The sequence below is a fragment of the Mus caroli genome, unplaced genomic scaffold (assembly GCF_978045245.1).
Source record: "Mus caroli unplaced genomic scaffold, Mus_caroli_1 scaffold_8, whole genome shotgun sequence".
Lineage (NCBI taxonomy): Eukaryota > Metazoa > Chordata > Mammalia > Rodentia > Muridae > Mus > Mus caroli.
In genome coordinates this window covers 23,969,990-23,995,306 of record NW_028227263.1, presented here as the reverse complement: position 1 = coordinate 23,995,306, position 25,317 = coordinate 23,969,990, and the positions used below count along the sequence as shown (strand labels likewise).

Here is a 25,317-nt window from a genome sequence, read left to right as displayed (position 1 = left end):
GACCAGTATCTCCTCTTGTCACTTTCTCCATCTGCTTCACAGCATGGCTGTGTAGCTAACCCTAACATTATCCAACTGGCGGAGAGGTACTGGACTACATATAGAAGGTATTCAGTGTGTGTGTGTGTGTGTGTGTATGGAGCTCAGAACTGGGGGACCTGTTAGCACATAGGTTTTAAGGATTTTAGGGGTAGAGACCTCTGTGTGTGTGTGTGTGTGTGTGTGTGTGTGTGTGTGTGTGTGTGTAAGGTAAATGTAAATTTTTTTCAAGACAGATGGACACAGATTCCACCTAAGAACATCTAACTTTTCATTGTTTTTGAGACAGGGTCTCACTGTGGAGACGAGATTGGCTTTGAACTTTCCATCCCTCTGCCTCAGTCACGCCACTTCTGGATTATAAGTATGAGCCTACATTTTCACCTCCACTTTTAATAAGTCATCCATGAGTGTCTGGGGCAGAGATAGGCAGTAAAGTTGGACCTACCACCATGGAGCCTTGAACTGTTACAAATCAGCTTGATTTTTCTGACTCTACTTCATGGATTAGCAAAGCCTCTTCCTCCACTTACATACATACACACACACACACACACACACACACATACACACACACACACACACACATATACACACACATACACACACACCACACACACACAGAGTACACACACACACAGAGTACACACACACACAGAGTACACACACACACACACACACACACAAACACACACACTCCTCTCAGGCTTACCTGATCTTATCCTCTGTGGTTGCCTCCAGCCTGGACAGGAAGGGAGGCAGCAGCAGATGAAAGCAGCCACATTCCTCCCTCCCAGCCACCAGCACATGACACTCCTCCCACCTGGGCAGGTGGACACTTGAATGAGTGCGGGCAGAGCCAAAGTCTTGGGCGCTTGCCATGGGTGCCCCCAAGTCATCCATCCATCGGGACCTGATGACAGGGCTCCTGGCTCTGGGCCTGGTGGAGGAGGTGTTCTCCCACAGACTGGGGGCTGCACTGGATAGGGCGAGTAAACAGCAGGAGATGGAAGACAGCAGAGTGGAGAAGGCCACTCTGAAAGCCACCTCCTCTGAAAGCCATCTTTGGCTCACCCTGTCCTCAGGCAAGGCCAGCGTCACCTCCAGAAAATGTAGGAATATGAGCTGGCTGGAGGTCCTGGGTAGGTGCTTCGAGTTTACTGAACACCTCTTTTGTTTGGTTTCTCTTTTAATTGAAAACAAATTATAAAGTAACAAAAACTAGAGTTAACAGGGACAAATATTAGAACATAAGTTGAAGTGTATGTACAAGGGCTGGCAAGATGGCTCAGCAGGTAAGAGCACTGATTGCTCTTCCGAAAGTCCTGAGTTCAAATCTCAGCAATCACATGGTGGCTCACAACCACGCGTAATGAGATCTGACGCCCTCTGAAGACAGCTACAGTGTACTTAAGTATAATAAATAAATCTTTGGGCCTGAGCGAGCAGGGCCAACCGGAGCGAGCGAGGTTGACTGGAGTGAGCAGAGGTCCTAAAAATTCAGTCCCTAACAACCACATGAAAGCTCACAACTATCTGTTCAGCTACAGTGTCCCCATAGACATAAAATAAATAAATCTGAAGAAGAAGAAGAAGAAGAAGGAGGAGGAGGGGGAGGAGGAGGAGGAGGAGGAGGAGAGGAGAAGGAGAAGAAGAAGAGAGGAGGAGGAGGAGGAGGAGGAGGAGGAGGAGGAGGAGGAGAAGGAGAAGGAGAAGGAGAAGGAGAAGGAGAAGGAGAAGGAGAAGGAGAAGGAGAAGGAGAAGGAGAAGGAGAAGGAGAAGGAGAAGAAGAAGAAGAAGAAGAAGAAGAAGAAGAAGAAGAAGAAGAAGAAGAAGAAGAAGAAGAAGAAGAAGAAGAAGAAGAAGAAGAAGAAGAAGTGTAAGGATCTTATGTTCTTTTGTAAACCTGTTTGGCCAAGTAATAGAAACTTGATCCTAAACAACTGAGTTGCTCGTTAAACCACTCCCCCACCACCTCACATTTCTAGGAAGACAGCATTAAAAAATAATAATAATAAAATAAAAAATAAGAGTTTTCTGAGCTTGATGATACATGCCAGAATTCCAGCCAGCACCCAGGAGGCAGAAGGATTGCCATGAGGTTGAGGCTAGCCTGGGCTACATAGTGAGTTCTGGAACAGCCTGGGCTATATAACTAGATTTTTTTTTTCTTAAATACACCACCATTAACAACAATTCAACTATATCTCCTGCTGTCCTCCCACTATTCCCCCTAACAATTCTTTATGTATACTCTTTCAAATCTACAGGGGACCTAAATCCTTGCTGTTTGGCCCACTTGATCCAGGGGGCATATACTAGCACTGTATATCCCCTGCAGACTTGGTCATTTCTAGATTACCTATCACAACCACTATGATTTAGGCATCTACTGTTTTGCTTGAGAAGTGATGGTGAGAATGCTGTACGTGTTCAAGACAGACATTACTTTAAAAAAAAAATCTGACCGGGCGGTGATGGCACATGCCTTTAATCCCAGCACTTGGAAGGCAGAGGCAAGCGGATTTCTGAGTTCGAGGCCAGCCTGGTCTACAAAGTGAGTTCTGGGACAGCCAGGGCTACACAGAGAAACCCTGTCTCTAAAAAAACAAACAAAACAAAATCTGATCTGAGATTGCTTGATTCCACAGATGATACAAGAAACCAATTGTGTTTTTATTTATATTAGAGAGAGAGGGGGAGGGAGAGAGAACCATAACATGCCTGCGGCTATCATAGGGCAACCTCTGGGAGCCTGTTCTCGCCTCTGTCTTCTCTGAGAAAGGTGGCTCTTGTTTCCTCTGTTGAGCTGTATATCCTAGGCTAAGTGACCTAAACTTTCAGGGGGTTTCTTTGGTCTCTGTGCCTTCTGTTTTGTGGTGGAGGTGCTAGAGTTACAGGCATGAGCCACGACTTTGGCTTTTTGATATGGGTTCTGAGCATCAGGCTGGTGTGGGAAGTGTTTTTACTCCTGAGCCATCTTGCTGGCCCTACCTGTTTTATAATCTCAATTTTCCAAGTGGAAACACTGCCTAGATCTCTTTCCCACACTACTGCAAATCTGCGTGCGTTTGCTTATATGTAGCATGCACATGTAGAGACAAGAGGACAACCTTGACTATCACTCCTCAGCTGCCTCTATCTTTTGGGTTAAGATGGAGTCTCTCATTTGCCTGGAACTTTTCCAAGCAGACTTGACTAGCTGGCAAGTTTCTAGAGATCCGCCTCCTGTTGCAACATCTCAACAGGGGTGACAAGCACCAGTCTCCATATCTGGCTTTTATTCCAGTTTAGGGATCAAATCCCAGTCCTTACACTTGCAAAGGATGCACTTGACCAACTAAGCCACCTTCCCAGACCCCACAGATTATTTTACACAATACATAACCATCCTTTCTAATGACCTCCAGTATCCCTGTGTGTCTAGACTGTGTATCGCATGCCAGGAACTTTATCCCTATAACACACTTAGGTTTCCTCTCTGTGAGCATCTATGTTGTTCTAGAAAGGCTTGATGGAGAGGATGGGACTGCCGTGGGTGTGGTCACCTTTCTAGACCCAGTTGTGGAACTTAATCACCAGGTGCCTAAGGAAATGACAGGTGTTTCCTTGAATAGCCATTCAAGGAAGGGTTGGGATGTGGCCCAGTGATGGAGTGCTTCTACAGCATGCTGAAGGCTCCGAGCTGCCTCACAGCACCCCCAGAAAACTACAACTTTTCTAAGCTTGATACAGTGGTGGATAACCATAATCCTACTCCAGAGTCTGAGGCACACTCCGTGCTGGTCCCCGAGGGGCAGGGAAGGTAATGAAAGGGATGAGGATGTAGCTCAGTGGTAAAATACTGTCTAGCATGACACAAGGCCCTGGGTTCAAGCTCCAGCCCTAGTCTGGGCAGGGCAACCAGTTAGTCTTTCTGACAGCTCTGGCCAGCTGAGGTCTTAGAGAAACTTCAGTCTGGGTTGGCTAGGCATGTGTCAGGCTGTTTCTGGAATGGAGGCCCTATGTAATCCTAGGCTGGGTAGTAGAGAAACCTACAAAACAGGTCAGACTAAGATCCACCAGGCATGACCACTTGGGTGCGGGGACGGCACATCAAGCTGTCAGGCAGTAGGACTTCTTATCTAATCTGGGGAGTGAAGAACAAAGAAGGCTCCAGTAGATTGGGTCTGCCTGGGAGAGGGTACTGGTGGCTTTCAGGCAGCACACATGGCACTGTTTCTCATCTCCCTCATAATTGTTTATGTTGAGGTGGATTAGAACATATATATATAATTAGTAGCACCCAACCTGTGATTTAGTGGATATTGTTGCTTAGGACAAAGCTGAAGTAGGTATTTAAGCAAAACCAGGCGTGAGTCAACTGAAAGAAAGATATTAAGTAAATGACAGTATAATTGGTTCCCAAAGGCAGCTCATGTCATACCATGATGACCGGTCTCAAAGGTGACCTTGTACATGAAGCAGCCAGGGACAGAAAGTCAAGAAGATGTCCCGCTGGACCACTTCTGTCTGCAGAGATAACTTTATGGAACTCTTCGACTATTCCAAACTCCAGAAGCCAGGTGACTCTAGAAATGAGCAGTCGACACAGATGTGCAGGCCAAAGTGGTCTAGTTTTGTGAACACAGACCTCTTGCCTCACAACTTGGATCAAATGCCTCTGAGCTGGGAGCTGGGCTCTCCCTGCACACAGTCTGGCTCTGGCAGGGTTTTGATTGGTTGGTTGGTTGGTTGGTTGGTTGGTTGGTTGGTTGGTTGGTTGGTTGGTTGGTTGGACTGTGGGGTTGCTTTGGTTTTTGAGATATGGTCAAACATAATTCTTCTGCCTCAGCCTCCTGAGTGCTGGAATTACATACATCCGCTGGTTCCACATCCATTTGAAGTTGGGAGTTTGTTTGGTTTGTTGGAAGTCACTAAGCAGCTGAGGCTGGCTCCACCTCCCAAGTGCTGGAGTCACAAGTCTATACCTCCGTGCCTGTCACTGAGATGAGGTTTCTCAAGTGGATCTATATATTTAAGGTTTTCTGTAGAGTTGGACTGTCACATTGGCTTGTGAGGGGGTCCAAGTCAGCTCCCAACTGTTGATGGTGACATTGGTCTTATACTCTGAGCTCTTGGCTAGAACTGGTAAAAAGTGACTGGGGAAAACAGATGGTACATGGTCACCAGAAAGGAGGGTCAAAAGATCTGGGGCCCAGGATGTCCTTCATCTGCAGAAAGTGCAGCTTGTCACTCCTGGTCACTTCTCTTGTCATGACTTTCACTGTTGAGCAAAGCAAGCTCCCATTATAATTAATGTCACTCTCTAATAACGCTGCAATTAGGAAGGCAGCTGCCTGGCACTTTTAGCGATAACTAGGGAAGAACACAGTGAGATAGCACGAGAGAAGGAAGTTGTTTTAAAGGGGAGGGAAGGAAGAAGAGGGGAGAGGAAGAGGGGAAAGGAAAACAGGAAGGTGGAGAGGGCAAAAGGGTTGGATTTGGGGGGCAGACATAGGTGTGGTGCTGTGTGTATGGCTTGGGAACCTTTGTTCATTTTTAAAATTTGTCTGTTTAGTTTGGGTTTTTTGAGAAAGGATCCCAGGTAGCTCAAGTTGGCCTTTAAATTGTCATAGCAATGAGAATGACTTCGAATTCCTGATTGTCTGGCCTCCTCCCAAGTTGTGGGATTTCAGGCACAAGCCACCACCACATCTGGCGCTTGGGTCCACTTTAAACACTGCCCCTTTCTCTCTTTTGTTTGTTTGTTTGTTTGTTTGTTTGGAAGCCAGTATGGCCTTTCACTTGCCTAAATTCTTGAGAGGATAAAAGCCGGCAAGAACAGATGTGCATAGGATGCTGTAAGCCACATACAGTTCTAAACACCCTTGAATAAAGGCATAATATTGTCTCCATACCTCAGATAAGTGGATGGACAGGCACAGAGACATCTGCTTTCTATGTGGTGCCCGAGTGGGGCAGCCCAAGGTTGGCATCAGGAATCATGTCACTTTTCCACCTTACTCAATGATGTAGTCTCTCAGTCAAGCCCAGAGCTCATGGAGATGGCTTCTCTCCATACACAGCTTGCTTCGGAATCTCCTATTTTTGCCTTCTGGGGCTGCCATGCTCACTTGGCATTTCTGGGGGTTCTAGAAATCCAAATCTCAGTCCTCAAGTTTACACAGTCATCTCTTAACCACCTAGCCATCTCTCCAGCCCAAGGAAGACAGTTTTGATTTGATCAGGAGGAAGGAAAAGTGCTAAGGCCAGAGTCATCTGCACAAAGTTCTGTGGTGTTGAGAGAGAAGAGTGCGATGGTAGGGGTTCATTGACCCTCAACATATCGTAACCCGCCTCTTATAGGAAGCATACACTGCTTTGCCAGCTGCTCTGGTCTGCCCAGGCTGCTGAAATAAAATGCCAGTGTCGATGCCATGCAAACAGCAGGGGTTTATTATAGTTCTGGAATTTGGAAATGTAAGATCCATGGATGGACACATCCTGTCTGGGGAGGGTCTGCTCTGTGGTTCACAGGAGTCTTCTCTCTCACCTACCATCCTCCCGTGAATGCCTTCCTCTGCACCCCAGGGTGATCAGGGACTGTCACTCTGAATAATTCAGTGCCTAATGTGGAATGATAAGAACAGTATCAACTACCATCCCTGACATCTACCTGTCAAAGCCTGGCTTGCCCAAGACTCAGGGTTTCATACCCTGCACCACAGAAAGACAATAGAGAGAAAGCAAGAGTGAGAACCAAAAGAGGCAATGTACATTGATGGATGAACACAAGCCAATAGATGCCAATGGGGTCTCTATCTCTCCTCCTCACCCCCACCCCACTCAAATCCATGGCTTCATACATTGTAGGCAAGTACTCTACAACTGACCTCAAACTAGTAATCCACCTCAAAGTAGTAATCCTCCTGCCTCTGCTTCTGGAACACTGGGCTACCGCTGGCTGTCATGTGAGCACTCTCCCTCTCAACTGTACACTCTACATCAGCTCAACTGCAGCCTGTGAGCCTCCCCTCCCAGAAGGCAATGCAAGAAGCCACCTTTGCTACCATTTCCACCTGTAATTGCTGAGCTTGGCTCTCTGAGAGAACACGGAGACACTGGCACACTGCAGTCTTGGGTGAAGGAGGCGCATGTGTGTGCGCAGGCACAGAGGCAGCTGCCCATTGCTACATTTGTTACTTCCCCAACGCCCACGGGAACAGGTGCAAGGTGTCAGGTGTCCTCTGAGCCTGTGGGTGAGCGATGGCTGGTTTCTATTTCCAGAGCTGCTCTGACTCACTGAGACTATGCGCACACCCCTCTGTGTTCTCATTACCTTTTCTGAGAAATGGGCCTAATTATTATCTGGGCCAGCATTCTTGCTAGGATGGCATGCAAACACACAGACACATGAGAAAAATGCCTTGGAGGCATTTGGGCACATCTTGTGTCCTTGGACAGCAGGTGCTTCAGCCAGTGAGAGACAATGAGAAGGTGAGCTTCTCCTACCTTAAGCCTCTCCTAACTCTCAGGAGTTAAACCCAGAGCCTCGCACATGCTAAGTGAGTATTTCACCACCAAGCCACATGCGTGGGCTATGACGTTTTACAGGTTCTATTTTGGGTCATGTTCTCACTAAGTTGCCGGGCCTGCTCTGAAATTTGCTGTGTAGACCTTGGACTCACAGAGATCTGCCTGCCTTTACCTCTCAAGTACAGAGATTAAGAGCATCCTTGCCAAAATAAGGGTTTTAAATAGCTCCCCAAATAACCTATTTTTTAATGGTTGGGGTGGGGGGTGGGGGTCTTGTTGCTTCGAACTTGTTATTTCACACATATACTGTCCACTGAGTGTTCATGGCACCTCTCAGGCTGAGGCTACATTGATTTCAGTGACAAAAGCCAGTTCAGTCTGTGCACTGTTAAATGTCACACAAACCAGACAGAAATGCTTCGGGGACTCAGCAGACCTGGTGGTGACCGATGAATGACAGATGACTCAGAAGCCACTGAACTGTTATTTGTAGTATCCAACATAAAACATTTACAGAAAACCCTCCTATTAAGGGTCCTTTTGTATTTGCTGCAAGCACATAGGTATGACCCGTGTCCTGGTGTGACTCTGAGATGCCCCACAGGCTCACACTCTGAAGCCAAGAACACTTGCCCCTGCTGGTGATGCTACTGGGGAGGATGGAACCCTGATGGGGTGGTACCTCGCAGTCCAAGCCACTCACCACAGTGGGTTCCAGCTGGCTACCCCACCCTAGCTTTCCACCCTGCTCTTTGGTCCACCGTGATGGGAGAAGCTGAGCTGCACCCTCCAGCTACATCACTCCTGCTGTGGACTGGATATATTGGACCACTGTGATGGACTGGAGCCCTCTGAAACTGTAAGCTCAAATAAATCTTTCCTCCCTGAAGGTGCAGCTGTTGAGTAGCTGAACCACAAAGTAGGGCGATGGCAACATTTTTCTATAAAAGGTCAAATCGTTAATATCTTGAGTTTTATGAACTATATACGTCTTTTCCTGGTACGACTGTAAAGTTAGCAGAGCATTGCGGTGCATGCCTTTAAATCCCAGCACTGGGAGGCAGAGGCAGGTGGATCTCTGTGAGTGAAACCTTGCCAGAAAAAAAAAAAAAAAAGATTCAAGTGCACGGTCACGGTCACCGTTTACATAGGTCTCGGGATCCAAACTCCAGTTCTTAACCCCGGCACTTATGGGTGCAGAGATATGTAGGAAGGCCCTGGTGACCAGCCTAAACCAAAACCAGCAAGCTTTGGGTTCAATGAAAGACCACTTCTCAACAAATATTGTGGAGAGCAATAGAAGATATGGTTGTCAGCCATCCACAGGTACACACATGGGTGCTCATACCCACAAACATAACACAACACACACACACACACACACACACACACGCAAGAATGTGAAACAGGCCATGAAATACACTTTGAGCTGTAATTCACAGGTTCTTGCTGTAAATGGGGAGATTCCGGGCCCTGTTTACTGATTGCATTTATTTACTAATGGCTTTGCTGATTTACTCACCCCTCCCATTCTTGATGTCCTCCTCATGGAATTTTAATACACAATGTGTCTCCATTCATTCTAAACCTTTTCTCCCTGCATTGTAAACTAAAAGTGCCCCACTGTTGGCAGTGGCAAACCATTCCTAGGCATCCTTCTGACCGACTCCAACAGACTTTGAGCTTTCTTTCTAGTGTCATGGTAGCTCATAGTTACTTTGTATTTCCTACAACAAAGCCAGTGTCCATTGTTTGTCTAGGAAGACCTGATTGTTTCAGTCCCCTGTGGTACACAGACACCAAGATGCAGGTGCTGAGATGCATATAACACTTGAGGAATCAGAGTGATGCCCAAAGATCTTGATGGCTCCCTTCAAACACTTCTTTATGCCAAGTGTGGTGCTGCACACCTGTGACCACAGTGCTCAGCTGGCTCCAGTGGAAAGATCCCATGAGTCCAGGCATCCCAGACCCGCCTGGGGAGCAGAGCGAGATTTCACCTGTTAGAAACAAAGCCTTGCCTTCAGCTTCTCTTGCCTAGCACAGTCAACCCCACCCCCGGCCCTGAGATCTCCTGGTCCTTGAGAACAAAGCCTCAGTCATGTTCTGTGGCTCCCCAGCAAAGACACAACCATGGAAACTTTCTCAATAACCAGAATTAAACCTGTGTTCAGGTTGTCAATTAAGGATCAAACCCAAGCCTCTTGTACTTAGTTTCTCAGATTATCTGAAGTTTTCCTACAAAAATAAAAACACGGGATTTATATGGAAGAATTTCTGAAATTTATAGTGGTCATAGTCAGTCAGCATAAGGAAAGCAGCTAGAAAGAAAGCCCAGTACTGTGGGCTGGGTATAAAACATCCCCAAATGGGACGAGTTAGGGAAAATGGGGGACACTTACAGCAGCTACTGCCTTGCTGGCTTTTCTTTTCAAAGTTAAAAAAAAAAAACTAGATTTTTAAAAATTTAATATAGAATCTCATACATGTGAAATAACAATGGACATTTTGTCCAAAGTTTACTGAGCTATAGTTTACATACAATAAAAATACAGTCTGGGGCTGGTGAGATGGCTCAGTGGGTAAGAGCACCCGACTGCTCTTCCGAAGGTCCAGAGTTCAACTCCCAGCAACCACATGGTGGCTCACAACCATCCGTAACGAAATCTGGCGCCCTCTTCTGGAGTGTCTGAAGATAGCTACAGTGTACTTACATGTAATAAATAAATAAATAAATAAAATAAAAATACAGCCTGTAGTGGCTAGAGAGATGGCTGGGGGGGAGGGGGGTGGTAAGAGCCCTTGTTGGTCCTCAAGAGGACCTGGGCTGGATTCCCAGAACCCACATGCAGCCAGCTTACAACTGTCAGCAAATCCACTTCTGGAGGATCTGACATCTATATTCATGCAGACATTCATACACACATGTAGGCAGCTTTTTCTAATTTTTAAAAAGTAGTCTTTATAAATACATAGATTCATGCCTCCAAATTAGTCACCATCTCAGGGTATATCTAAACATGTCCATCATCTCCAGAGGATTCTTTGGTGACATTTTGTAGCCATCCCTCTCCTCTCGATGACACAGTAGCCTCCAGTCTGCCCTTAGCTCAGCCAGGGCTTTCTGGGAGGGGATTTTACAGGGCGTTCTCTTTTGTGACTGGCTCGTTTTACTCAGCATAGTGACTGTGCATAACCATCCATGTTTTAATGTGTATTAATCACTGATTCCTGTCTATCGCTGTAAATTATCCACTGTGGGTATTCCAAATTTTCTCTTATGAATAGATGGAAATTGGAGTAGTTTCCTCTTTGAGACCATCGTAGGCTGCTATGAAGAGGCACAGATGCTTTTGTGTATGAACACACTGTAAGTTCTCTCCAGTAAATAAAATTAGACTTGCTGAATCATGTAAGACACCATTCAACTTCATTTCCTTAGGGAATTATTTATTTGAAGTTTTATCTTTTTGTTTTGGGGCATTGTGCTGTGTATGTGGGGTCACCATGTGGGTTCAAGGAATTAAACTCAGGTTTTCAGGTTTCACAATAGTCACCTTTACCCACTGAACCAATTCCCCAGCCATTCAAATGTATGTCTCTCTGCTAGCTAGTTTTATGTCAACTTGAAACAACATGGAGTCCTCTAAGAGGAAAGAACCCTAATTAAGAAAATGCCTCCAGCCAGGCACAGTGGTGCATGTCTTTAATCCCAGCACTTAGGAGTCAGGGGCAAGCAGACCTCTACGAGTTCTAAGCCAGCCTGTCTACATAGTGATTTCCAAGACACCCAGAGCTACACAGTGAGACTCTGTCAAAGAAAAAAAAAGTCTCCATAAGATCTGGCTGTAGCTGTAGGCAAGCCTATAGGGCTTCTTTTCTGTTTGGTTTGGTTTGGTTTGGTTTGGTTTGGTTTGGTTTGGTTTGGTTTGGTTTGGTTTTTCGAGACAGGGTTTCTCTTTATAGCCCTGGCTGTCCTGGAACTCACTTTGCAGACCAGGCTGGCCTCGAATTCAGAAATCCGCCTGCCTCTGCCTCCCGAGTGCTGGGATTAAAGAAGTGTGCCACCATGCCCAGCTTCCTATAGGGCTTCTTAATTAGTGATAGACATGGGAGGGACAGCCCATTGTGGATGTGCTATCCCTGAGCTGATGGTCCTGGGTTCTATAGGAAAGCAAGCTGACCAAGCCAGTAAGCAGCATCCCTCCATGGCCTCTGCATCAGCTCCTGCCTCCAGGTTCCTGCCTCCAGGTTCCTGCCCAGCTTGCTTTTGGTCATTGCATTATACCACAGCAATAGAAAGACAGTCTCTAACTGTTTTCCAAAGTCATTCTGCCACAGCTTCCACCTTGCATGGTGCTTCACAGGCTCACCAGCCCAGAGCTGTTGGCCTTCCCATGCTGGGAAGTGGTTTCATATTGTGTCTAGATTTGGTTTTCCCAGTAATTAAAGAAGTTCATAATCTTTTATGATGTAGTTTTTTAATCTTTTGACACTTATGCTTTCTCCGCGCACTTGTGTGTGTGTGTGTGAGTATGTGTGTGTGTGTCTACTGTATCTACTGTGCATTATGCCTCTTTGTGGTCACCCATGAGGAGGCCAGATGAGGATGTCAGATGTCCCTGTCTATCACTCCTCTCCTTATTCCCCTGAGACAGTGTCTAACTCTGGAGCTAAGGCTGACAGCCAGCAAGCACCATCAAACCTCCTGTCTCTACCTTCACAATAGTGGGGTTAAAGGCACATGTGCCATCACATCGAGCTTTTTACACAGGTTCAGGGAATTCAGACTGAGGTCCTCAAGTGAAGCAAGTGCTCTTATGCATTGAGCCATCGCCAGCCTCCTTTTCCCATTTTATTTTTTAATTGATTGATTGATTGATTGATTTACTTATTGGTTTTTTGAGGCAGGATCTCTCTGTGTAGCCCTGGCTGTTTTGGAACTCATTCTGTAGACCATGTTGGCCTCTAACTCAGAGATCTTCCTGCCTCTACCTCTGAGTGCTGGGATTAAAGGTGTGTGCCACTTTTTCCAATTTACATCTGAGGCCACAGGTTCAATCCTCAGGAGCAGCAGACAACAAAGAGAGTTGGCTCTGAGGATGTAATAATTCATTCAAATGATACCCTGGAGCTGGCAGTGTTTAGTTGTGGTAAGTTAGTGGTACTCACTTCATATCGGTGAATTTGGTGTTTTACTAATTTTAGATGTTAGTTGATAGACAGTCACATGCATTTTATCAGGGAGTGCATGAGATTTTTAACCATGAACGCAACAGGTAATGATCAGATCAGGGCAACTGGTACGTCTGTCACCTTAAACACTTACCATTTCTTTCTGCTGTAACAGAAACAATTCTCCCCACCTATTCTTGATATTCCAATAGTTACCAACCAGTAAGCCATTGTGGGACAGAGTGAAAGTCATCCCTCCTGGTCCTGTTAACTGTCCCTCTTTTTCACTCTCTCCCTTGTCAGTCACTGCCCTTCCCAGCCACTGTGCTTTGTCTGCATGCACCGTTGTGCACCACATGCATGTAGTGCCCCCAAGGAGCCAGAAGAGGGCATCATATTCCTTGGAACTGGGGTTACAGGTGCTTACAAACCACCACATGGGTGCTGGAAACCAAAACCAGGTCTCCTGCAAAGCCGCAAGCGCTGAGCTGGCTCTCCAGCCCAGTTTACATTCTCTTTACGGATGAATAATGTTCCCGTTGCTTTTTCTTTATTGGTGGGGAGTTTTTATTCACTTATTTACATTTTACTTGGTTAGTTTTGTAATGAGGTTCCGTCTTACTGTGTTAGCCTTGAATTTGCTATCTTTCTGCCTTAGCCTCTCAAATACAGCAACTACAAGTGTTCGCCACCGTGGCGGCTACCAGGTTTTCTTTATCTGTTCGCCTGTGGTTGGTTATCTGAGCTGACTCCATGCTCTCTAGCTTGCGTCCTGATTCATAAGGGTCTCTATGTATCTGTCATCCGAGTTCTTTGTCAGACGTGGACGCCACAGGTGTCTTCTTCACTCTCTTCCTTCATTTTCTCAACAGGTTCCATTTTCAGGGGAGAGGCTGTGGTACTGAGGACACTAAACCCTCGGCAGGTGATATGGTATTAAGCCTCCTCTTCAACCATGGATTGGTTGGTTTGCTGATGGTTGGAGAGAGGATCTTCCTATGTTTGTTTCCCAGGCTAGCCCTGAGCTATGTAGCCCAGGCTTGCCCTCAAGCCTCCTTCAGCCTCCTGAACAGCTGAGATTACAGATGTGATCCAGCACAGCTGCCTCAGCAATGTCTTTTAAAAAGCGAAGACCTGGGGTGGGGGGGGGGAGAAGGCGGGGTGTGCTCTGTTGCTAGGGCGCTTGCTAAGCCAGAACCAGAGTTCAACCCCAAGGACCCACAAAAAATAAATAAATACATAGATAGATAGATAGATAGATAGATAGATAAATAAATAAATAAATAAATAAATAGATAGATAGATAGATAAAATAACAGGTGCGGTGGCTCACACTTGTAGTCCCAACACCAGGAAGCAGAAACTGAAGGTGCCTAGAGCCTGAAAGGCCAGCCAGCCTTGTCTCCTCAAAGAGTTCTAGGTCAGGAAGAGAGCCTGTCTCAAAGGAACAGACACCCAAGGTTGCCCTCAGGCCTACACACACACACACACACACAGTAAGTAAATAAATAAATAAATAAATAAATAAATAAATAATGTGACTTAAAAAAATTAAAAATAAATCCAGTGGCAGTGTGCTGTCTGCACACCTGACAACAACAACAACAACAATAATAGAAATGATGGTGATGATGATGATGATGATGGTGATGGTGATGGTGATGGTGGTGGTGATGATGGTGGTGGTGGTGGTGGTGGTGGTGGTGGTGGTGGTGGTGGTGATGATGGATGAGGATTCAGCTCAGTGACAAAACACTTGCCTAGCATGTCCTGAGTTTGATCCCCAGATCCATAAAAAGTATATTAAGTAAACATAAGCTAAAAGTCAGGTATAGTTGTATACACTTGGAATCCCAGGACTACAGGTGGTTGAAGCAGGGGGATCAGGAGTTCAAGGCTGTCTTCAGGTACATAGGGAACTCAAGGAGCTACAAGGTTCTGTCTCAGAACACAAACAAGCAAACCCAGTGAAAACACAAATGTGGCTTATTGTAACCGGATGCTGTATCTGGACTGTATTCTAAGCCCAAGGCCCCACTGTTGCCCTAGGAGATAATCCAGGGTTAGAGACCTGTGCAGAGCCTGGATTCTCCCTTGACTGAGCTGGGAGGATTAAATGAGAATGGAAAAGGTCAGGTCCCATGAGATCCCCTTTGTTTATTTCTGCCACAACAACTCACTAGAACCTAACATGCTGATTTCTGTGAGGCCTTGGGGTTCTGGAGTGTTCCAGACAGATCCACCTCATTCTCTGTGCACTTACCAGTCATAAGAATAATGTGTGGAAGGAGCTGACGTCTGAAGCAGCTGCCAATGGCGGGGAACACTCAGGTGCTGACACTCTGGCCGTGGCTACTGTAACTGTTAGAAGAGCAGAGGACTGGCCCGCTGTCGAACACTGGGGCTGGAGGAATGTTTGAACACTCACCTTATAGCTATGATGGCTTGGGAGGCCATGGAATTTGATTCCCACAGAGAATGAAGATCATAGAGATAGCAAGGTCCCTAGTGCTCTGGTTCCTGCCTGCTACAGAAGGAAAGAGGAGAGTGCCACTGTATGCAGACTGGGCGTGAGCACACTCAGACAGTATAGATAGGGACACCTGGCTTGTTATATTTGGCTGTTCTATGGAGAGCTGGGTGTGATGCTGGGCGTTGTTAAAGATTCAGGAGCTGCCGCCTTCCCCCCCCCTCCCCCAAGGAGCTTGACCTGCTAAGGGAGGAGCCTTCTGCGTGAGTTACTATAACACAGGGTAAAGAGAGATGAACTCCTTCCATCAGTTGTAAATGACAAACTCCCATTGTGCATCAGCATGGGGTCAGCTGGTACCACGTGTCCCCACAAAGCATCCCCAGCAGGAAGTGGCCCTCACAACAAAGTGAATGCCACTGCAGCTCAGAGTCAGGACAGCTTCAAGGAAGAGAGAGCCTCTGCTGCTGACCTTGAAGGTGGACTAAGCAGGGATGGGAGGAGCCAAGGGCTGGGGATCACATGTTCTGCATGAGCCCTGCCTCCTGTGTCTCTGGGAGACAGATCTAGAAAGGTCTGAGAGTCTTCCCTGGCTGCCACCCAATGCTCTAAGCCCCCCCCCCATTCCAACCTGTCCTATGGAGCTGCTGGAGCATTCTTTCCAATCTAAGACTTAATGGCCCCCCCTCAACCACGTGCACATCCAGCATTGAGTTTGTCCCTCTGGACCCAGTGACTAGCAAAATGAACAAGCTTCCTCTACCCCTCTGGAATTCCCAACCTACAGGCAAGTTACATATGTAAACTGGGGGGTGACAATCAGATCTCGGACTTTTGTTTTTTGAGACAGGGTCTCATGTCGTCAGGCTGGCTTTGCACTCACTATGATCTGGGAATGGCCTTGATCCTTCTGTTGGGGTTGTAGGTGTGCATCACACACTTGGTCTGTGTGCTGCTGGGTCCCAAACCCAGGGCTTTGTGTAAGCTGGGCAAGCACCTCACCCACTGAGCTCCCAGCCTAATTCTTTTCTTTTATTATTTTCATCTTTTGTAGTGTCATATTCATTCATACCCATAGTCTCTTATTTTCTTCTTTTCCTCTTCTCTTCTTTTCCTCTTTCTTCTTCTTTTCTTCTCTTCCTCCTCCTCCTCCTTTTTCTTTTCTTCTTCTCTGTCCCACCCCCTCTTTCTGACTGTGGAGCCCAAAGCCTCCCACAGGCTAGAAAGTGCTCCTCCGATTCCCTAGATTCCAAACCCTTGCTTTTTATGAGTCAGGGTCTCACTCTGCAGCCCAAGGTATCCTGGAACTCACGGCAAACCACCTGCCTCAGCTCCCAGATGATGAGATTACAAACAGGCACCACCATGCCTACTCAGCGACCTCATTTTTAGCCGTTGCCTCTCGTGCCTCTAGGATCTCAGGGTGCAGAGCCCCAGCCTTTGTGCTGGTCCCATTCAGAAGACCAGCATTTCTGCTGGGTGATTTTTATCATGCACCGGTCCACTGCGGCGAGTCAGAATGCCGCCAGCACCTGCCTCACTTAGGGAGGTCAAGCTCCGGACTTGGCACATTTTTTTTTTTTAAACTTCTGGGCAATTCCATAAATTAGCTGCGACAGGGTCTGAGGTGGAAGTCAGTGACAGAGGACTTGTCTAGCATACATAGGGCTCCAAATTCAGCTCCTCTGAAAGGAGAAGGTGTGGGGACTGGAGAGACAGCTCAGCAGGTAAGGCACTTGCTCATGAACCTGACGACCTCAGTTCAGTCTCAGACTCACATGGGAGAAGGAGAGGATGGAGTCCTGAAAGTTGTGCATACGTATGCATGCACTGACACACTCAGGCACATGATAGATAGGTAGACAGACAGACAGATGGAAGGATAGATAGATAGATAGATAGATAGATAGATAGATAGATAGGTAGATAGATGGGTAGATGATAGATTAGAGAGATAGATGATATATAAACTTTAAAAAAATAGTTAATTTTTTAATGAAGTGAGAGTGTTAGGTATGTCAACATTTTATATGAGGAAAACTTGGGCTGAGAAACTTAGTAACTGGCCCATTATGCTGGGCATTCCCTGGGGTCAAAAACTTTGGTCACTAGGATGGGTATGGTAGTACATGCCTGTAATCCCAGAGCAGGGGTTGGGGGAGGGGAGAAGAGAGGGAGAGAGAGAGAGAGAGAGAGAGAGAGAGAGAGAGAGAGAGAGAGAGAGAGAGAGAGAGAGAGAGAGAGAGAGAGAGAGAGAGAGCGCACGAGAGGGAGAGAGAGCTTGTTTGATTTGCTCATCAAATCCAGTGATACTGGTTCAGTCACGCCATAGTCACTCACTAAGTGCTTTTCTGTTGAATGAATAGATGGATAGTCAGGTGGAAAGTAGGCTGAGGTGGGCAAAGGATGCCTATGTGACCACCCTCCAGGCTTGTGACCGCCTTGACAGGGTCCTGTCTGATGGTATCCCATGTCCCAGCAGGTGCCACCATGCCAGTGAAGAAGTACCTGCTGAAGTGCCTGCACAGGTTGCAGAAGGGCCCAGGCTACACCTACAAGGAGCTGCTAGTGTGGTACTGCAATAACACCAACACCCACGGCCCCAAACGCATCATCTGCGAGGGGCCCAAGAAGAAGGCCATGTGGTTCCTGCTCACGCTGCTCTTCGCCTGCCTGGTGTGCTGGCAGTGGGGAGTCTTCATCCAGACCTACCTGAGCTGGGAGGTCAGCGTCTCACTCTCCATGGGCTTCAAGACGATGAACTTCCCGGCAGTCACCGTCTGCAATTCCAGCCCCTTCCAGTAGGTGGTCCCCGGAACAAAGCTGGCTCTTCTCTCCCCTCTTTTTCCGCTGCCCCTTTCTCCCCACAGTTCTTCTGTTCTTTTATTCTTCCCTTCGTTTCTTTCCCTTTTTGCTTTCATCCATTTCAACATGTAAGAATTTAAAAGACCCAAGCTTTCTGGATTTAAAGAAAACTGCAATATGGCTACATCTATATAGCTTTGGAATGGAGGCAAGGTCAGCCTCTGGTCTGTGCCTCCACACTGTCCATCTTCTTTTTTAAAATATTGTATTTAATATCCATATATTATATCCTTGTGTATAATGCATTTGGATAAAATCCATCCCCCGTCACCTCCCCTCCAGCTCTTCCCTCCTTATCCCCCCACCTCTTTTCCCTCCCAACTTCACGTGCACTCTCTGGCTCGCTCTCTCTCTCTCTCTCTCTCTCTCTCTCTCTCTCTCTCTCTCTCTCCCTCTCTCTCCCTCTCTCTCCCTCTCTCTCCCTCTCTCTCCCTCCCCGCCCCCCAGGACCACTTAGCGCTGTCTTATGTGCATAGATGATGAAAGACCATCTACTAGAACACAGGCAGTCTCTTAGGGTCCAAATCCCTGAAGAAAACCGACTTCCCTCCCCAAGCAGTCATTCATTTCTGAGCTCCTCAGCTGGGAGGGAGGCTGCACGAGCCCCTCCCCCACCCTGCTGGGATCTCAGCTTGATCTTATTCAGCTCCTGCTGTGAGTCCATGGGTGCAATTGTGCGTGTCATACCATTGCAAACGGTGTTTTGTTACAGACATTGACTGCCTCTGGCTCTTGTAATCTCTCCACCCCCTCTTCTGTGCGGACCCCTGAGCCTTGGTGGGGAGGGGTACAGGGTTTATTGTTATGATGCAGGCTCACTAATTAGTATATACTGGTCAGCTACCAATTCCCAGAGAGAATCAATACTTTTCTCCAGATCCTCAGCCCTGGGGTTCCTAATTTGCTCTACCACACCTTTTCCCATAGGCACTGAGAACCAAACTCAGGTCCTCCTGCTTGTACATCAGGCAGTTTTCCAGCTGAGCCATCTCCACAGCCCTTGCACATCTGTAGCTACATCTACATCTATAAGCCACATACAGTGGCATACACCTACAACCCCAGCATCAGAGGCAGAATGATTCCAGGGCCAGCCTGGGTTGTACAGCCAGATACATGCAGCAACTCCTGCTGTCAGCAACGCTGCATTTATTTATATATTGCGCTTGTGTTTATTGAGCATCTACTGTATGCCAGACACTGTTCCACATGGTGAAAATTTTATCAACAAGCAGAACCAAGTCCCTGCCCTCTATATAACCTGCCGGAGGAAACAACCATTAGGATTTTTTTCCATATTGGATCCAGAGAAATGTCTCATCAGTTAAAAGCACCAGCTACTCTTCCAGAGGACCTAGGTTCAAAATCCCAGCACCCACATGACACAGCTCACAATGGCCTGTAACTCCAGCCTCAAGGAAGTCAGTTCCCTCTTCTGCTCTCTTTGGGCACCAGGTGTGCACATGGTGAACAGACATACACACAGGCAAGATGTTTGAAAAGGGTGTTGGAGGCTGGAGGGATGGCTCAGTGGTTAAGGGCAGTTGTCGGTTTTCCAGAGGATGCAGGTTCAGTTTTCAGCATCCTTATGTAGTTCACAATCTATAACCCCAGTTCCAGAGAGTATGAATCCAGAGAACATGAAACCCTCTTCTGACTTCCACAGGCACTAGCAAGTGTGCAGTGTACATACACAGAGACAGGCAAAGTGTGCATGCACATAAAATAGTAATGTTCTTTAAATTTTAAGACCTACATTTTAAAATTTTTTTCTAAAAATATTGAGTTATTACTTTGATGATTAAAAACTCTCTCTCTCTCTCTCTCTCTCTCTCACACACACACACACACACACACACACACACACACACCATGCTTGTGCTGATTGTGCTTTGGGGAACTGGTGTAACTCTCTCACGTACAGCCCTTCCTAAGGCAAACACTCCTGTAGCAACCCCAGTCCACTGGTGAGGGAATGTGGGTTCAGAGGGTGAGCACACTGTTCAACCGCACAGCATGAGAAGCCTAGAGTTTGTCCCCGGGCCTGGTCTAACTCCAGAAGGGCCACTTTGCACCCATCCTTCCATGCTGTCTCTCCCTCACACAATGGGAAAGCTTCAGGGTATAGAGACAAAGAGACCTCATCTAGTCAGGGTTGAGGTCAGACAGGTCGGTGTCCAGTCAGTAAAAAAACGGTCTCAAGGCATGAGCAGAAGTTAGCCAGGAGGGATGGAGGTGGGACTCGAGTTGTAAATACAATGTGTGCAAAGGACCTGGGGTAAAACAGCCTGACAAATCTAAGACCTGAGTGACAGAAGATACTCTTGTCTGTAGTAAAGTTCTAGAAAGCAAGTTACTCACTACAATGGGTTTTCTTGGTTGTCCTGGCCGCCGTCACCTGGCACATGGCAGATGCTGAATAAGTATTTGGTTGATAGATGAACCGAACGGACAATAGAGAGAAGAACCGTGGATGCCATGGGAGGGAGGCGGTATCTCAATGGCTTCACACATGCCGGCAAGCACCCTTTTGCTAGAACACATCCTTAGCTCTTTAAGAAAGAATGAGGCAGAATGTCACCAAGTTGGCCATGGGCTTGAACTTATGCTCCTCCTGCTTCAGCCTCCAGAATAACTGGGATTCGGGTATACATCACCAGGCCCTCCCTGCCTTGGGGACAAGTTCTTAATTCACTGAGGTGCAAGAAGACCCCAGATTCCACACACTCTTTCTGTGGTGGCTCCTTGCCCACCTGACCCAACCTCTCCTCCCCACTTAGGTACTCCAAGGTCAAGCACTTGCTCAAGGACTTGGATGAGCTAATGGAGGCAGTCCTAGAAAAGATTCTGGCTCCAGAGGCCAGCCACAGCAACACCACCAGGACCCTGAACTTTACCATCTGGAACCACACACCCCTGGTCCTTATTGATGAGCGGAACCCTGACCACCCAGTGGTTCTCAACCTGTTTGGGGACAGCCACAACAGCAGCAACCCAGCTCCAGGAAGCACCTGCAATGCTCAGGGATGCAAAGTGGCCATGAGGCTGGTAAGTTCCTCAAGCGCATGCGTGACCTAGAATTCTAACACATTTCCCACCACCAGGGTGAAGCCACTGGGCAGATTCCTTCCTGGGAAGTGCTGCCACTCCTTCCTGGGTTCCTCGGGGCAGTGGCCTTCCTGTCTTCTTCTTTTCCATCTCACAGTGCAGTGCCAATGGAAGCGTGTGTACCTTGCGGAACTTCACCAGTGCCACCCAGGCCGTAACTGAGTGGTACATCCTGCAGGCCACCAACATCTTCTCACAAGTGCTTCCTCAGGACCTGGTGGGGATGGGCTATGCTCCTGATCGCATAATCCTAGCCTGCCTGTTTGGAACAGAGCCCTGCAGTCATCGGTGAGAGCAACTCCTGTCCTCTGCCCTGACAGACAGAATGAGTTAGCAGCCTGGCCCGCCAGGGTTCGGATCCTAGATCTGAGTAGCTGTCTACAGCACACAGGCTGATCTGTGCCTCAGTGTCTTGTTGCAGCCTGCTCGAGGCACGTCCGAGACAGCTCATGACACTGGAGGGAATCACTTTGGGAGAAGTCAGCAAGGCAGGCAGATAAGGAAGGCAGATAAGGATCTGCAAGGATTCGATGACTCTGGGTGAAGCCTGGGCAGACCTGATTCATGGGAAGGCGTGCTGGGGTGCATGAATAGAATTCGAGTTGTCTTCCCTTGACAGAGGCCAGGCCTCTTATAATGTCTCCATCAGCCAGGCTTGGCTGTTGGCCACCCCAGGAACAGGAGCAGCCTTAGGCCATTAGCTTGCAGCTCCCAACAGCTGGGAGATAGATAGTGGTGGTGCTGGTGTGTGTGTGTGTGTGTGTGAGGGGGGGGGGGGACAGGCCAAAGAATTCTGGGCTACACACACACAACCACCTGGTGGCATATCTGGGTGGGCACCTGGCTGGCATTGCCGGACTTTCGCTTTCTAAAACAGGACAAGCATTTACCCACCTTTCCCAGTTGCTGTGAAGGGCATATGTTAGGCCCACACTAGCATGTAGAGCAAGGCTTATGGGGGCTCAAAATCTTCCTCTTCCCTACAATGTCTCTTCATGTTGAGAGTGAAAGAGCAAGTGTGACAATGACCCAGAAAGTCTAGGGACCTTTCAGCTTGTTCAGAGTCCCACCTTTGTCTTCCTGGGCATGGCGACTTGTGCATCTCCTGGCCTGAGCTCCCACACTTCAGTTCTCAACTCTGCTGCTGCTGCTCGGGGGTTCCTTCCTAAGGACACAGGACATACTTCCAGATTCATCTTGCAGGGACGGTAGCCTACACCCTGAACAAGGCTCAGTGAAGAATAGGCTGAGAGCTGCACTCTGCCCTCCCCTAGGCATGGGTGTGCTGGTACTGGGCAGGCATTTTGCACATGGTGTCACAAACCAAATGTGACAGTTCAAGCCTGTGTCCTAGTGCTCCGGAGGCAGAGACAGGAGGACCAAGTATTCCTTGGCTTCTCTCTCTCTCTCTCTCTCTCTCTCTCTCTCTCTCTCTCTCTCTCCAGTTCCTGTCCTTTTATCAATTCATATGCAATTGTCAGTCATACAACACTTGCCTCAGTAACGTCAAGTGGCTGTCTGAACACACCAGCACCACAGTCATCAGAAGGGTCCTCTCCACCAAAGCAACTAATATTGCCTGTCACCGTGTTTCAGAACAGCCAGCCTAAGCCTGTTTCTCCTAAACTTGCCCTTGGGTGCATATAAGACACCTTGATTTTCTTAGTCCAATCTCTAGGTCTCAACAAGCTGAAGGCTGGACCCCTTTTGACTGTTGTGGTCAGACCAAGTGCCTTCTGTGCCTTATCCTGAACCTCGGCCTCGGCACTCACTTTAGTGTCTGAAGGACTTAGTGTTCAAGGTCATACAGCTGAACAAGGAGCTGGGACTATTACATACACCTGAACAAGGAGCTGGGACTATTACATACACCTGAACAAGGAGCTGGGACTATTACATACACCTGAACAAGGAGCTGGGACTATTACATACACCTGAACAAGGAGCTGGGACTATTACATACACCTGTACCAGGAGCTGGGACTATTACATACACCTGAACAAGGAGCTGGGACTATTACATACACCTGTACCAGGAGGTGGAACTATTACATACACCTGAACCAAGAGGTGGGTTATCACATACAGCAGAACAGGAGACAGGTTATTATATACTGATAGACAAGGAGGCCTGGCTTATGACATACAGCTGGATCAAGGAGATAGGTCTACCTGATCTTGGTAGGAGCAGTCTCTCTGGAAGGGCAGTCTTCAAGCCTGCTCTTCAAGGGGAGAACACTATGGTTGACATTTTCTGCACATGACGTCAATATTTGCACTTGGTCTTTCCATCCCTCTGAGCTCTCACAGGGAGGCTTTGCCACTCCCTTGGGTTTGAGGCACTGGGGTCCTGGGCATGGCTGTGCCCATATCAACAATAGTCAAGCCTTCATTCACATCCTACAAGGGTCTTTACCAAAAAAATCTGCATCTTGGCAGTGGAAGATCAGAAAGCTACTTAGGTTTCTATGCCTCAGTTTGCTCATCTAACAAATGGGGTGAGTGAAATAACCTTATAGAGCTCTTAGGGGATTTAATGAGTTGGGCTATGATAAAGTGCTTAGATCTGAGCCTGACACGTAGGTCAAATTCTCATCACATTTTTTTTAAAGCTGACTGTGGAATTCTTTCATATTTGTTGAAAAGTGGCAAAGACAGGAAGGAGACTGAGGAGATGGCCCCAGGGATGCTATCACTTCCTATGCAAGCGGAAGGACCTGAGTTTGTATCCCTGGGACCCATGTGAAAAGCTGGGTCTGGCTGCACACGCCTGTATCCCCAGCACCAACGCCTCTCTGGTTCATAGCCTGACTCCACACACATATACCACACACGTACATACACACAGGCACACAGATGCACACCCATGCACAAATATATACCACACATATAAACCACACATACCACATATATACACACATGCACACATATAAACCACACCACACACACACACACACCAGTGCATAGAACTCTTTGATCCCCTGGCTGTGGTCTCTTTTCTTAGCATCGTGCCTCACAGCTGTAATTTGTCAAAACTAAGACAATGAATATGACGTAGGTCATAGAGTGGATCACCTGGGTGGAGCGTAAGAGTCCTGGGCCAGAACCTAGCACAACAGAGGCAAACTGCAACGAATGCAAACTAGCCTGTCTTTAGGAAGGAAACAGTGTGCTTTGTTCTGATTGCATCCGTTTTCCCACGTGATACTGTCCTGACTAGGACTCCATTCAGGAGCACAGGAGAACATGGATTCTCCTTGGTAGGACAATTTCTCAAGCCTCTTTGTTGGGGGTGACCCTGAATGCTTCAGAGCATTGGTTGGATGTCCTGTGGGAAGGTCTTGATGTGGGTGGACATGTTTGATCTTAGCAGGGGTGATGGCCTGCTGAGAGGCCAGCTGACACCTTTAAGGAACCAGAGTTGGTGGCACATGGTGGCCAGGTTATAGCATCCATGACATCATCTTCCTTGATTGGGTATTGCCTGCCCTTGCTCTGGAAGTGAGTCACATGATGTGGTGGAGTAAGCAAGTGGTCACATGATGTGTTGGAGGGGGCAAGTAGACTCATGGATGTTAGAAATCTAAACTTGGGTCCTTATGCTTTGGCAGCTAGCACTTTACTGACGGAGCCATTTTCCCACATCCACCCCACTTCCCTCCCCCCTCCTCTTCTAGATATGTTGTACAGTCTGGTGTGGAGCTCCTAAGCTCAAATCTGCAGAGGATCTGGCCTCACAAGTGAGCAAGCGTGTCCCTGGATAGTTCCCGGTCACTTCTGAAGGCTTGCTTGCATTCCAGGTTCATGTCCCAGAAAATGTTTGCAGAGGGGACCCTCATTCTGGAACTAGAGGGAATCAGAGATGGGCACAGCCTCACTGGGTGACAGGCATTACCAACAAATGAATAGTTGGCACAGACAATAACCTGGAGTGCAGCCTGCGGCAGGAGGGAACTGGCCACACCCTGGCAGCCTCTGCTCCCTTCTGGGCTGCCATCTACCCAAGACAGTCACTTGGGAACACTGTGTCCTCATGGCCTGGGGCGAGGTCTCTCCCTTCAGAGCAGGGCCTGGCTGCAGCCTGTTCGCTCTGCTCTCTGCCTGTGGTCTTAGCTATGACCCACACAGTATATAGACACCGT

The 25,317-nt window shown here is 47.6% G+C and overlaps 1 protein-coding gene across 2 annotated transcripts in view; it reads left to right on the top strand.

Moving 5' to 3' along the window:
* Scnn1b (sodium channel epithelial 1 subunit beta) overlaps positions 1-25,317 on the top strand; it is a 55,205-nt gene that overhangs the window by 17,389 nt on the left and 12,499 nt on the right. The window contains exons 2-4 of one of the 2 annotated variants that reach the window (XM_085841348.1): positions 17,685-18,003; positions 20,848-21,115; positions 21,273-21,463. In XM_085841348.1, coding sequence (XP_085697474.1) covers positions 17,693-18,003; positions 20,848-21,115; positions 21,273-21,463 — 770 coding nt within the window. In that variant the 5' untranslated portion in view covers positions 17,685-17,692. Of the gene's footprint in view, positions 1-17,681; positions 18,004-20,847; positions 21,116-21,272; positions 21,464-25,317 lie in introns of both variants that reach the window. The other variant, XM_085841349.1, reaches the window with a different exon arrangement.